Source organism: Culex pipiens, chromosome 2, assembly GCF_016801865.2.
Source record: "Culex pipiens pallens isolate TS chromosome 2, TS_CPP_V2, whole genome shotgun sequence".
NCBI classification, from domain to species: domain Eukaryota; kingdom Metazoa; phylum Arthropoda; class Insecta; order Diptera; family Culicidae; genus Culex; species Culex pipiens.
The window spans coordinates 104,913,485-104,926,726 of record NC_068938.1 but is presented as its reverse complement, the minus strand read 5'-3'; the positions used below and the strand labels follow the sequence as shown (position 1 = coordinate 104,926,726).

The 13,242-nt window shown below is 36.6% G+C and overlaps 1 protein-coding gene across 6 annotated transcripts in view; it reads left to right on the top strand.

Annotated features, from left to right (window-relative positions):
- LOC120428509 (homeobox protein 2) overlaps positions 1 to 13,242 on the top strand; it is a 278,477-nt gene that overhangs the window by 262,821 nt on the left and 2,414 nt on the right. For 5 of the 6 annotated variants that reach the window (XM_052707561.1, XM_039593541.2, XM_039593531.2 and 2 more), the window contains 2 exons: positions 9,328 to 10,045; positions 10,118 to 10,400. In XM_052707561.1, the coding sequence (XP_052563521.1) occupies positions 9,328 to 10,045; positions 10,118 to 10,400 (1,001 nt within the window). The remainder of the gene's footprint in view (positions 1 to 9,327; positions 10,046 to 10,117; positions 10,401 to 13,242) is intronic. The other variant, XM_039593550.2, reaches the window with a different exon arrangement.

The window sequence follows — 13,242 nt, the reverse complement described above, 5'->3', positions numbered from 1 at the left end:
CCGGGAAATTTTTGCAGCAGTCATAAAATCTATGTTTTCATTATATTTGTTACGTTTTTCTAGCTTAAATCATAGAATTAGCTCAAAACTGTTAATGGTGATAAGCTACACTTCAATCTGAACATGGACAGCAGTCTTTAGATAGTGTAAAACACAATTTAAAAAATGTGTTCTTTGATGTGCTTTGGAATTTAATTGAACCAGAATTTTGAATATATTTCTTTTATTTTTTTTGTTTATATAATATAACTACAAAAGCTTATACAATTTCATTGAAAGTGTCTAAAACAACAAGAAATAAAATTATACCAGACAATGCAACACTTTGGATAAGTTTCGAATTTTATGTTTTATATTTAAAAACATATTTTAAAAATTATCTTTAAGTCACTACCAATCAACTACCAACTGGGGATAATCGGGACTACAGTCTGAATAGGTACAGGAGATTTTAGAGCAATAAATTTGGAAATTTGTGTACTAATTGTTTTGATCTGTTCCTGTTGTAATCGAAATCAATCAAAACAATCAGAACATTATTCAAAAACAAATTAGCTTAAACAGCTGTCTTAATTCGTTACTTTTTCCTGATTTGCTCCAGATGCCGGTTTATGATGAAAAGTTAAATAATTTTTAAAATGTTATGCGTTTTTCAAGTTTAAAGTCATATATGAACGTGAATATAATAATAAGTCTTTTTTTAAATAAATAAAATTTAGTAGAAAATATCTAAGGCGCAAAGCATTTTGCGGATCTGTAAACAAAAATTTTAACAATTTTCCCTGCCAAATTAATGTTGTCATATGCCGAATAAAAATTTTAATGCTTTAAAATGCTTATCGATTACTAATTTCCACAACCAAATCTGAATTTCTAGACCAAAATTTGATATGTTTTCAATTTCGGGAATTCCCGGGACAAAATATGAAAAATCCCGGGATTCGGGAATTCCCGGTTTTGGAAAAATCCCGGGATTTTTGTCCCGGGAATTCCCGGGATGGACGCACTAACTTTAGCTCTTTTCGAATCGCTGAGAAAATTCTCTATAATTTTGTTTTCAGACTTTCAAAACTTGAAAATTGGTTGCAAAGATACAGATACAGCCTTAAAGGGATAAAAGGTGATAAAATTAGGCCTCTCTGAGTGTCGTTCAATACGACATTACTTTTCAAAAGACGATATCTCGACAAACCATCCGTCAGATTTTCAAAAGTTGTGAATTTTTGTCCTCAAAACATATAAAAAAAAATCAAAGAAATTACAAATACAAATTTTGGGATTTTTTTTAAATAAGCATATGTGTTTCCGCGTATTTTGGAAAAAAAAATGTTGCATTGTTTGTAAAATTTTGGTCCACCAATTGTGAACATTCGGGCTTTCTTATATCTGTAAATATTTCAACAACGAATATTTACAGTTGACAACTTAAATCATTTTGAGTCGTTCGAGTCAAATTGCAAAATTCCCGAGAACTGGGAAATTCTATATTAGTTATATTTTTACTTCACAAAGATCTAATATGAAGTTCATGCAACAAGTTTGTGCTACTTTTGCAAAATCACTCAATGCGAATGAAGATTTGTTAACATTTTAAACTAAAATTTGAGTCCAAGAAAGCTCAATAAACAATTTTGTATTTGCAGATTCAGAAACAATAATCAAAAGGTAGAAATAATTCCTCAAAATAGTGAGGGTAATTACATTAACGTTTCACTGGGCTGAGAACGTCGCTCAGTAACCGAATACTGCTCGCTAACTGGGATGAACAAAAAATGCCGAGGGGAGCATCAATGTATCATAATTTCTCAAATAAAAAAAAGTCAATTCAATTTGTGTCCAGAGCATAATTTTCATGCTTCCTTTAATTGTTACTTGAAATTTCACAAATACTGATTTTTTTTTAAATTTTACACTTGATTTTTGCATCCATTGACCCCTCGACCATTTTAATTTGTTTATGTTTTTTGACGTTTATCTGCTTTTTAAGTAGGCTAAAGCCCAGTTATCGAGCGTCCAGTTAAAAAGCATGCCATGCCAAATAGGGAACCGGACCCTCTTCGGTTTCAATGAAACATTTTGTAGACATGTTATCCTACGGTAATGTAAGCAATTTTTGTGTATATTAAGCCAGTTTCACTCGATAATGAAATTTGAGAAGGGCGTAAGTGTTTTCAATATTTTTGCATTTCGTGATTAAAATATAGGTGTATCTTGAAGCCGTTGCATCGTATCATAAAAGGTCTAAAACAAATTTGTAGGAAATTTGACGGGCTTTCCGAAAAAAAATACACTGAAAGGAAAAAACACGCCACTTTTATGAGATTTTTTGATTTTTAAGTTAAGTATAGCTAAGAAGTCAAATTCGAAAGTGAGCCCAAAATGTCAAAATTTTGAAAAACCGAATACGGGAATCGATTCTCCAGACAATTTTACGTAAAAGTCTCCATATTGATTTTTGTTTTAAGTCCAATCCTTGTGAAGTTACAGCGATTTTAAAAATTTAAATGTTGAAAAAAATGTTTTTTGATGGCTTTTGGCCATTTTTATTAGACGGACTTGATTTTTCAGTCTCGTAAATATTTTTACCGAAAAGCTCGTCAAATTTCCTAAGAGATTGTCTTTGACCACATTTCAATTAGAAGTATGGGCTCACAGATACAAGCGAATTGCATTATTCATAACTGAAATCTGAATATTTTTTTCAGTGTAGTTTAGTGGATGGTAGTAAGCTGGAAAGCAAATAAGTTAATCATCAAAAATAACGATTTATTTTGAAAAGTGGTCAAAGACAATCTTTTAGGAAATTTCAAGAGCTTTCCTGTAAAAATATTTACTAGACTGAAAAATCAAGTCCGTCTAATAAAAATGGCCAAAAACCATCAAAAAACATATTTTCAACATTTTTATTTTTAAAATTGCTGTAACTTCATAAGGATTGACCTTAGGACAATGGTCAATATGGAGAGAAAATTGTCTAGAGAATCGATTCCCGTAATCGGTTATTGAAAATTTTGACGTTTAGAGCACTTAAAAAAAAATTTAGTAAATGATTTTTGTATTTTTTCAGCTGAGTTGCTCCATCCTGCATTTTTCGTGAGTCGTTTCGTAACATGTTAGGCTGTTTTCACAAAAAATTTCAACGAAAAAAATCTTGGGCTCACCTTCAAATTTGACTTTTAAACTTAAAAAACAGAAAATCTCTTAAAAGTGGTGTGTTTTTTCTTTCAGTGTATTTTTTTCGGAAAGCCCATCAAATTTCCTACATCCTCTACATTTGGTTTAAACTAAATTCAAAGGAATAATATGTTAAAACTTCAAAATATGCAGATTTTTATTTTTATGTTTGGCTTTTTTGAAAAAAAAAATATACTAAAACAAGCTTCCAGAAATTTTAAAATAAATGTAACAAAATTGTTTATGGTTTGGTCTAATGTGAAATTAATTATATTTTTACAACGATAAAATATTTTACAATCTTTAATTTTAAAAGGCATTAAAACATGCACACTATTTTTGGCATTTTCCAAACAACTAAACGTTGCATCCTTTGAACCGTAAAATAAACTGCCCAAATTTGCTCGATTTTGGCACCAAATCAGCTCAACAACTTTCAACACCCACGTCAAAGCGCCCAACCCACAAAGCTTTTGTCTTTTGTCAAAATAGTTCCACGTTCCAAGTTCTAGAAAGCAGAGGGCAAAACCTCAGTCGCTGCCAAATGCCTAAACGTTTCCGTCTCTCTTTCAATACGCGGAACTTGATCAAAATGCACTTTTCCACAGCTGAACAAACGTCGCTGTGGTTTCTCCCCACTTGGCAGGTGAACGATTTCCAACAATTCATTCTTGGCGGAGGCTTGCATTTTCCTAGCAAGAGCAAGCCACATTTTTCCAATCGAATTCCTTCCGTTTTGTGGAGGACAATGGCATCGACGACATGTAGGCTCCGTCGGTCGGGAAATGCAATTAAGCAGAATTTTGCCCGTTTTCCCTTGGCACGGTGGGATAGTGATGGACGAAATTGGTCAAAATTTAGCTGCTGTTCTTTTGTATCGTTTTTATCAAAATTTCAAACTCCAAAAATGCTACATTTTTTTGGTCATTTTTTCAAATTTGGACCCTTTGTTTTCAAAAGCTGATTGAACTGCACAGGCTAGACCCATTGAGAGACTGAATCGTCGCGACAGCCCCCTTCATCGTCGACAAAAGAGTGTGTTATGCTAGCTTGCCAACATGTTTTGGCTTGAGAACCGCGACGACGTCTGTCTGCGCCAAAGGACGATGATGAGGAGCCGTAGAATATGTTTGTTCAGCGAGCTGAATATAAATTGATTTTAATTGATTTCCGCGCGCCGAGCAGAGGGGCTGAAAAACTGCCAGACGACGTCGTCCTCGATTCGTAATGAGGATTTTTTTTCGTTAAATCTCCCATGAAAAGAAAAACTTTAATCTTGTTTGGAAAAGTCAACCAGCGAATGAAACCTCCAAAACCTCGTTGAGCAGATGATTGACTCAATCAAGAGACACACATTATTGCCGGAAAAGCGCTTTCCTCCGACCATCAGAGAGATTTGAGGAGGGAAGCTAAATCACCGGAACGAGCCCCACACGTTAGAGTGTGTGTGAAAAGGGATCCAAGTCACAGATCAGTGTCACCCGGTTGAGCTTTGGATGGAAGTGACGGGGTGGAGGAAAAGCCACCCAAAGTGACACCAAAATTGACTCAAATGTGGTGTTGAGGTGTGGAACTCTCGTTTTGAGTGGGGAGATTTGAAAGGATGACGAAATGATAGATGGGACTCTCTTAAATTGATTAAGTGGGTTTGGCTAACTCCAAGTGGGTAGACATTAAAATGAATTTAAAGTGTGAATTAGAAGCAGAAATGGGTGAGCTTAAGTTCACCCCAAAGCATATTTTCTGTAAAAAAAACTAACTTAATCCACCTACGTGGTTGGAGCCTTCCTCACTTATTACCAACAATGGCTGATATGATGGAATTGTACCAAAAATTTCATCTATTTTTTAGATCCGGAATAAAAAAGTACATAAATATCACTTAAGTGGCCATACCGCGAGACAGGGTTACCAGATGTTTTGGACTCGTTGGAAAGATCTTTTGATAATCTAACCAACAATGGGTGGGATGGTGGATCCGGACATATTTTACATACATTAAAGTGAGATCCGGCTTCCAAAAAGTACATAAAAATCACTTAAGTGGGCATATCTCGAGATCAGTGTTGCCAGATCTTCAATGTTTTGGACTCGTTGGAAAGGTTTTTTGATAACCTAACCAACGATGGGTTGGATGGTGGACCCGGACATAGTTTACATACATTTAAGTGAGATCCGGATATATGTGAAAACACATTTTTATACATAACTTTTGAACTACTTATCGAAACTTCAATCCAGGGATGCCACATGTCTTTGTCTAAAATTCAAATAAATCAATTTACAGTCATAGAAATAACTCAAAAATTGTGTTTTTAAGCATTTGATGACTAACGAAATAAGTTTCGATTGATATTTTAACAAAATAACAATTTAATAAAGTTTTTAAAAAGTCTGTGTACCTCAAAAAATGTCTGACACGAGCTCAAATGTCTGTGAAACACAGACAAATCTGTGTATCTGGCATCCCTGCTTCAATCTGTATAAAACTCGATCTATGGGACCCTAAACCAAGTCGAATGCAACAGGTTCGGGTCAAATCGGTTCAGCCAGTGCCGAGAAACATGAGCTAGTTTGTTGGTCACATACATACATACACACACACATACACACACATACACACAGACACACAGACATTTGTTCAGTTTTCGATTCTGAGTCGATATGTATACATGAAGGTGGGTCTACGACGTTTTTATACAAAGTTCATTTTTAGGGCAGGATTATAGCCTTACCTCAGTGACTTTTGTAACTTTTGTCCCTGATCACGAATCCGAGGACCGTTTTTTGATATTTCGTGACAGAAGGGCGGTACAACATGCGAAAAAGGACATGTTTTTCAATAATTTGCAGCCTGAAAAGGTGATGAGATGGAAATTTGGTGTCAAAAGGACTTTGATGTAAAATTGTACGCCCAATTTGATGGCTTATTCAGAATTCCTAAAAAAAGGTGCAGGTGGTTATGTTACGCACAACCAATATGACAAAGAACTTTTCACAAAACTCTAGAAAATTTATTCGATGTTAAGTTTTTTAATTATTGCTGATTTGTTGATATGATAATAATTTATACTATTTTTTATTTTTTCAAACCGTTGAGGCAATATAAATTTTCATTTCCAGCACAAAAAACCATTGATTTTGGAAATACGGCAAAAATGGTATGGTTCGGTAAATGTCGGTAAACTTTAAAAAAAAACTTTATTTACTAAATGAGTATTATATCCCACATTGAAAGCTTATTTAGAAATAAAAACAAGAACAATATTAATAATTTATCAAAAGTTCCCCAATACAAACCAACATTCCCCTGAACAAGATCAAGATTGAGTGAAGCTCATCACTTATCACAATGTGTCCTTCTCGTGGCAACACCACCAATTTCCGTTTTAATTAACATCAGCGCCTATCAATTACATCAAACAATATTGGCATTCGGATTGAATGCTCGATAAACAAGACCAAACCTTCTCCTCCTCCTCATTGGATTCCAAACAATTACCGTCATTAATTTCCATTCTGAATAGCAATGTCGTCACACGCACCAGCAACAAGCCAAGCTGGCAACACTTCCCCACAACTTGATGAAACTTCCCTCAGCCATTAATCTCCAAGTCTTCTTAAGCCACCCCGGATTAACACCCCAACGTCGGGTGGTGGATCCTTTCCAAATTCGATTTGTCGTCGGTGGTGGGCTCGCTCCCACACCTAATTAATGAATTTATTAAGCTCCAACGACATTGTCGACGACGACGCCAAAGCTTCCATGACAGCTGGCAGCTAATTACACAATTCCAACTTCCGAGGATCCAACCGAACCGAACCGAACCGGGAAAATGCGGGTAATTAGGTGTCATTCATTTGCCGTGTGGAAGAATTTTTGGCCTTCATTCGTAATGAAATGAAAATTTAGACCTCGAAATTTATCTCCTCTCGTTAGCAAAACAAATTGATTCACGATTACAAATTTAGATCAGGATGGCAAACACCGCTTTGGCATTGTAATACTTGAATTCAATTCAATCTGGCCCAGATCGTCGAATTCAGAACGATGATTCAATCAAATATCCTCTCCCCTTTGATGCAAGCCGGCTGCCATTCTGGTGGTGCACATCTGCCTCAGGGCCAGAAGTCGGAAGCCAATGAAAATCGTTTGCTGGTGGTGGAAAAGTGATATTCAAATATTCAAATCAGCTTCGACACATGCCAGGCTTTTTCCATCATCTTTTTTTTCCTAGCTGCTGGAGATTGGCCTTGGGGGCACCAGGTTAGGGAGACTGACGACTGGAAATTGTGCATGAATTCTGGGCGCCAGTGCCAGGGTGCCTTCAGGTCAGGATGCATTTTGGGCTGTTGGTGAACTGAACCTGCTCAATATTGAATCGGTTCAATATCGGAGTGATGTTTGGATCAGTTTTTGTTTGTGCAAGGTGCATATTCAAACAGAGAGTATCATTTATTTGGAGTTTGACAATCATTTCACAGATGGTGCATATTTTCAATACTGGACGTGCTGGATCAATCGGTATCAAAATTAAAATTTGATATAATGGACTGAAACATTTAATATTACGCCCAAACATTTAATATTACGCCCATTTGAAATGTTAGTCTTGATTTAAAATTTTTAAAATATTTTTTTCGAAAAGATCGGAAAATTTCACGAATGTTTCATGTTTTAATATTGTAAATCGGACCTATAGTTGCTCAGATATCGACATTAGAAAATGGTGGGTTATTTTGGGAGGCTTAGAAAACAATTTTCCTGTTTTTTAACCTTTGCATTGCAATATCTCAGCAACTAAGAGTCGTATCAACAAAGTTCAATAAAGCAGAATATAGAGAATTTTCTCAGCTTTTCAAAAATATTTTTTTAAAGGTGGGCAAACATGGGCACTAATTTAAAAAAATAAAAAACTGCGACTATTTTCAAAAAAGTTACCTAAAAATGGTTATAACTTGAAAACGGTGCACTTTATCAAAAAATCACTACAGTACTTTTTGATTGCAAATTCGATTTGACATCGAAAAATGAAGTTGAAAAATTTTTACGACCAATATTTCGATTTATTGAAAAAATCTGTATTGATTCAAAAATCATAACTCGGTCAAAGATTTTTTGCCCATTCTGGAAATTTATGAAAAGTTGGCATTTTATGTCCTCTAAAACATATCAAAAATAAAAAAAAAATTAAAATAGTGTTTTTTTGCAAATCAAGTTTTAGTAACAAAAAGTTAAATTAAAAATTACCAAATTTTTTTTTACCGTTTTTGAATTTTTACATATCATTTTTGTATGGACAGCTGCCAAATTTGTATGGAAAATTATATGGACAAACTAATGATGCAAAATGGCTTCTTTGGGCATACCGAAGGCACCAAAAAAGTTTCAGCCGGATTAAAAAATACAAAAAAAAAATCGAATGACCGAAATCTCAGAGAATTGCTCCTATGCAGAATCAAGAATATTAAACTTATTCCATGCTCGATTTATTTTATTTTACTTAGATAATCTGAATGGCTGTTCAGCAGGGTGGCATTTTTTTGTTATTTTTGAATGTGTGTAAAGCTTATTGAAATCAAATTAAAAAAGCGATAAACAAATTGTATAAAACAGCAAGGAAAGTATAATAAAATTAATATTTTAGCCATAAATTATGTTTTGTCTTCCTCACTGAGGAACGGTTATAAAATCAAAAAAAAATAGCAAAATTGAGCTCATTTTTTGCCATGTTTTTTTTTAGTTACGGGTTATATTTTATATTGTGGTTTGGTTGAGCGTTTTAGCAGAATGCATTACTATGAATACAAAGAGACGAGTTTTCTTCTTACTTAAAAATGTCAATGAAAAGTGAAATTAGCTGAAATCAATGCATTCCCCTGTGTTTAGAATCATTTTGAGCATGAATGTTTGAAAATTTTCGATGTTTAGTACCGCAAAAAGTTTTTTTTTACTAAAACTTGTGTTTTACATATATCTTACATTTTTTGAAAACTAATGATTGCAAAACAACTTAGCTAATGTAAAATGCATTTTTAAACACTTTTTTCAGTCAAATGTTGAAAATATAGCTTGCTATTCCAATTTTCATCTATAAACTTAAATTAACTTTTACTAATGTCTCTATTTCCATTTCCTCCCCCTTTCCGCAGATCAAACTGGTCGACGTGGAGAAGGTCGAGTGGCTGAACCGCCGGTCGTACAGCGCAATTGGCTTGCTTCTCGGCTCGCGAGAAGGTCGCGTCTTATTGCGCTGCGACCACGGCCTCGAGGACTGGTTCGAGCTGCTGGAGGAGTGCACCCTGAGCAGCAAGGAACGCCGGCGGGCACTCCGGCTAACCCAAGGGCCTCGCTCGCGGGCTTCGTTGGCCGCTCCCGTTTCGCACGCATCCCTGCAGAGCAACCACCTCGGGCTGGGCGGAACCTACTCCGGTGCAATCGAGGACTGGCTCATGTCGCGGCACCACAAGGCCGGCGGAGGTCACCACAATCATCACCATTTGCATCACTTTTTGCACTCGGACTCGGTTCCGGACCTGAGCACAATCAACGAGAACCACGGCCTGACCAGCGGACTGTTGACGAACCATTCGACGCCGAAGAAGGTCCCCAACGCACGCCACAACCTGTCCGGAAGTTCGACCAATGGGTACAACAGCCACAACGGAAGCTTCTGCAACGGGTTCCCGTACTCGCCGCTGAAGAAACTCTCGGACAACTTTATCAACGGCAACAGCACCTACATCATCAACGACGAGGACGAAGAGGTTGAACTGCGCCGTGGAGGTCGCTACCGCGTGGAACAGGACGACCTCTACCGGCGTCCGCTGGGCCCGGCCGGCAACAGCAACGACAACAACCGTCACTCACGTGAGTTTCGCACTCCATAACCTAACCTCAAAGTTACCTTCTTGACAGCATTTCTCCTTCCCCCCTTTCCAGCAGTGCTGACCGATTTGGACTTTTCCGCGTGTGACAGCGGGTTGGACACGCCACCGTCCACGCATCGGCCTTCGAGCTGCCGGGACAACATGTATCTGATTGCGGCGTACAACCACCACAACCAGAGTCACCTTGCGATGATGAACGGTGGCAAGGACAAAACCACCGACACCGGGATCAGCTCGTCGCGCGGGACGTTGGTGTCGCCGGCGAACAGCATTCGGCACGGACTCAACGGCAACAACAACAACAACAGCTACAATATGAACAGTTATGGGTCGAGGTAAGGATCATTCTAAAGCAGCGGTTCTCAACCTTTTTCGACAAATTCTCCCTTGGATTATTTTCAAGACCTTCATTCCCCCCCTTCAATTATAAATTTAGTATCAATTCACAAAAATCATAATTTTGACTTTGATTTATGTAGAAAGATAAAATTTTGCATTACAAAATATTTTTCTACTCTTGCAATAAAAGAACAAATTCTCAGCGATTTGTTTTAACAATTTTTCATAACCTGGTCATGGTCAATGGAATGCAAATGTCTAAAGAAAAAAATAAACAGCCAACAAATCTTTAAGCAAAATCACTTACAAAAAAGATTAAGATCAGCTCATAACCAAAAAAAAACAGAACTCCAAGAAGTTATAAAAAATGCACTGCTCATGTTTGAAAGAATGTTTGGCGCATCCATAAAGTATGTCACGCTCTAGGGGGGGGAGGGGGGGGGGTCTGAGCAAGTGTGACATTGCATGTTGTAAGTATAGGAAAAGCGTGACAAAGGGGGGGAGGGGGGGTAAATTTTGGCTGATTTTAGCGTGACGTACTTTATGGATGAAGCCTTAATGAATTCTATACCACAGACATTTAGTACAGCTAATTTTTGAAAACTACACCCAAAACTGGCAGCGCTAGTCCGAGAGAATGATGGTCTCGAGTCGAGAGAATAGTGGTACCAGTCACGGACGCAGAGAACACAGCTCGAGATGGGCGATAGAACTATTCTCTCGAGGTTCATTTGCAAAAAAAGTTCATCCGTCAAACAAAAAACCAAAAGTGTCGTCAACGGGAATCGAACCAGAGACCTTTGACAAACCAATCCAATGACTTAGCTGCCTCGGCCACCACAGCTTGGTGACCAAGGAGAAGTCAGAAGTCGATGTATGACACTTGTTGGAGATTTATTGATTCAACTAACGAATGAACTCATTTGTTATGATGGTGTGAGTTGGTACCATTATTCTATCGATTTTGGCACTGAGCCCTCAATAAATTTTGAGAGAACGATTATCTCGATTCTGAATTTTGGGTGTAGAACAAAAATATTAAAATATGCTTCAAAAAATATGAAAATTCAGAGAAATTTATTTCTTTGAAAAGACATTTATAATTTTTAAGTTTTTGCTCGTTATATTTTAGACATTTTCAAAAATAAAACCGAAAAAATGGCATGGTAATTCACATATTTCACAAGCAATTTTAAAATAATTGTAAGCATTCAACTTTGATAAAAGTGCTCTAATTTTTTTTTTAGTTTTCAGCAAAAACGTTCAAAATAAATAATTTCTATTGCATCCTCATTCCCCCCCAAGAGGGTCCAAATTCCCCCCATGGGGAAATTCCTCACCGGTTGAAAAACACTGTTCTAAAGGAAGCCGAGAAAAACGCATGGACATGGTTTTGTTAAAAAATGGGTTTAATTTTTTTAACAAAACCATGTCCATGGCTTTTAATTTCGATATCTATGAGAAATTATCGATTCATCATTATGAATTTTAGTTATTTTTAAAAATTAAAAAAGTCATACAAAATTTCTACAATTTTGTTTTTTGGACATTGTTGATGCGACCTTTGGTCCCTTATGCCCTGGGTAGTATTAAACACTCATCAAAAGATGAAGACATGGTATCTCTCTTGTCGGATTATTGTTCCGGATAAGGGCCTAACAAAGCCACACCAAACAGTGGGAGAAGCGTTGTGGATTCATCCGTGGATAGGGCGTCCTAAAATGCTAATGCTAATGCTAATTGTTGATCCGACCTTAGGTTGCTGAGTTGCTGAGTTCTATAATTCGATTTAAGCTATTAAAAATAATCAAGCCTTGTCGAAAAACAATACATCCACCATGCCCTATAATTCAAAAATAGGACCTTTTTGTCCACTAATTCTGCCGTTCTACGCATAATTGTCCCATGTAAGTTTTGGACCATATTGACTTTATGACATTTTTAAGTTTAGTTTGACGTGAACTTTAAGAAAAACACATAAAATCTGGTACTTTGTTCGGAAACTCATTGAAAACAACATCAAGTCTGTTTGTCCCATCGTTGTACTTCTACGCATAATTGTCCCACCAAGTATTTTCTCATACGGAATCAATAGTTCTATGAAGCATTATGTCGTGGTTACCTGTTGTTTAGCAAGAGGATCACAAAAAAGAGTGATATTCTGCTAACTGAGGCGATTAGGGACACATAGGACGAATAGGAACCCACGGGACAATTATGCGTAGAAACACAGAAATCGATCGAAAAATTTCAATCGCGTTTTTCTCAGTTGCACTTTTTCGAACATGGGACAATTATGCGTAGAACGGCAGTAAAGCATGCCAAAAAATTCAAAAAAGGATCGAAATTGGGATTTTCCAAAAAAAATCTAAATAAATAAAAACCTGCCAAACATGCGAAATATGATCATCAACGCAGGAAAATGCATTCCCCCCTCCCCCCCCCCCCCCCCCAAAGTTGGCCCGAAAAATGAGGGGGCAAAACAATATTTTTTTCCAAAAAACTTCAAAATTTAAATGAAAATTTATGAACATTCAGCTGAAATCAATTTAAAATGCATTTCCCTGCGTTTAGAATCATTTTTAGCAGGTTTGGGATGATTTAAAAATCTTATGAGTTTTTAAAAAATTTCGATGTTTAAGAGCGAGTTTTTCACCAATGTGTAACAGGTCGTATCGAGGTGCTCCGATTTGGATGAAACTTTCAGCGTTTGTTTGTCCATACATGAGATGAACTCATGCCAAATATGAGCCCTCTACGACAAAGGGAAGTGGGGTAAAACGGGCTTTAAAGTTTGAGGTCGAAAAAACATACAAAATCTTAAAATTGCTCGCATTT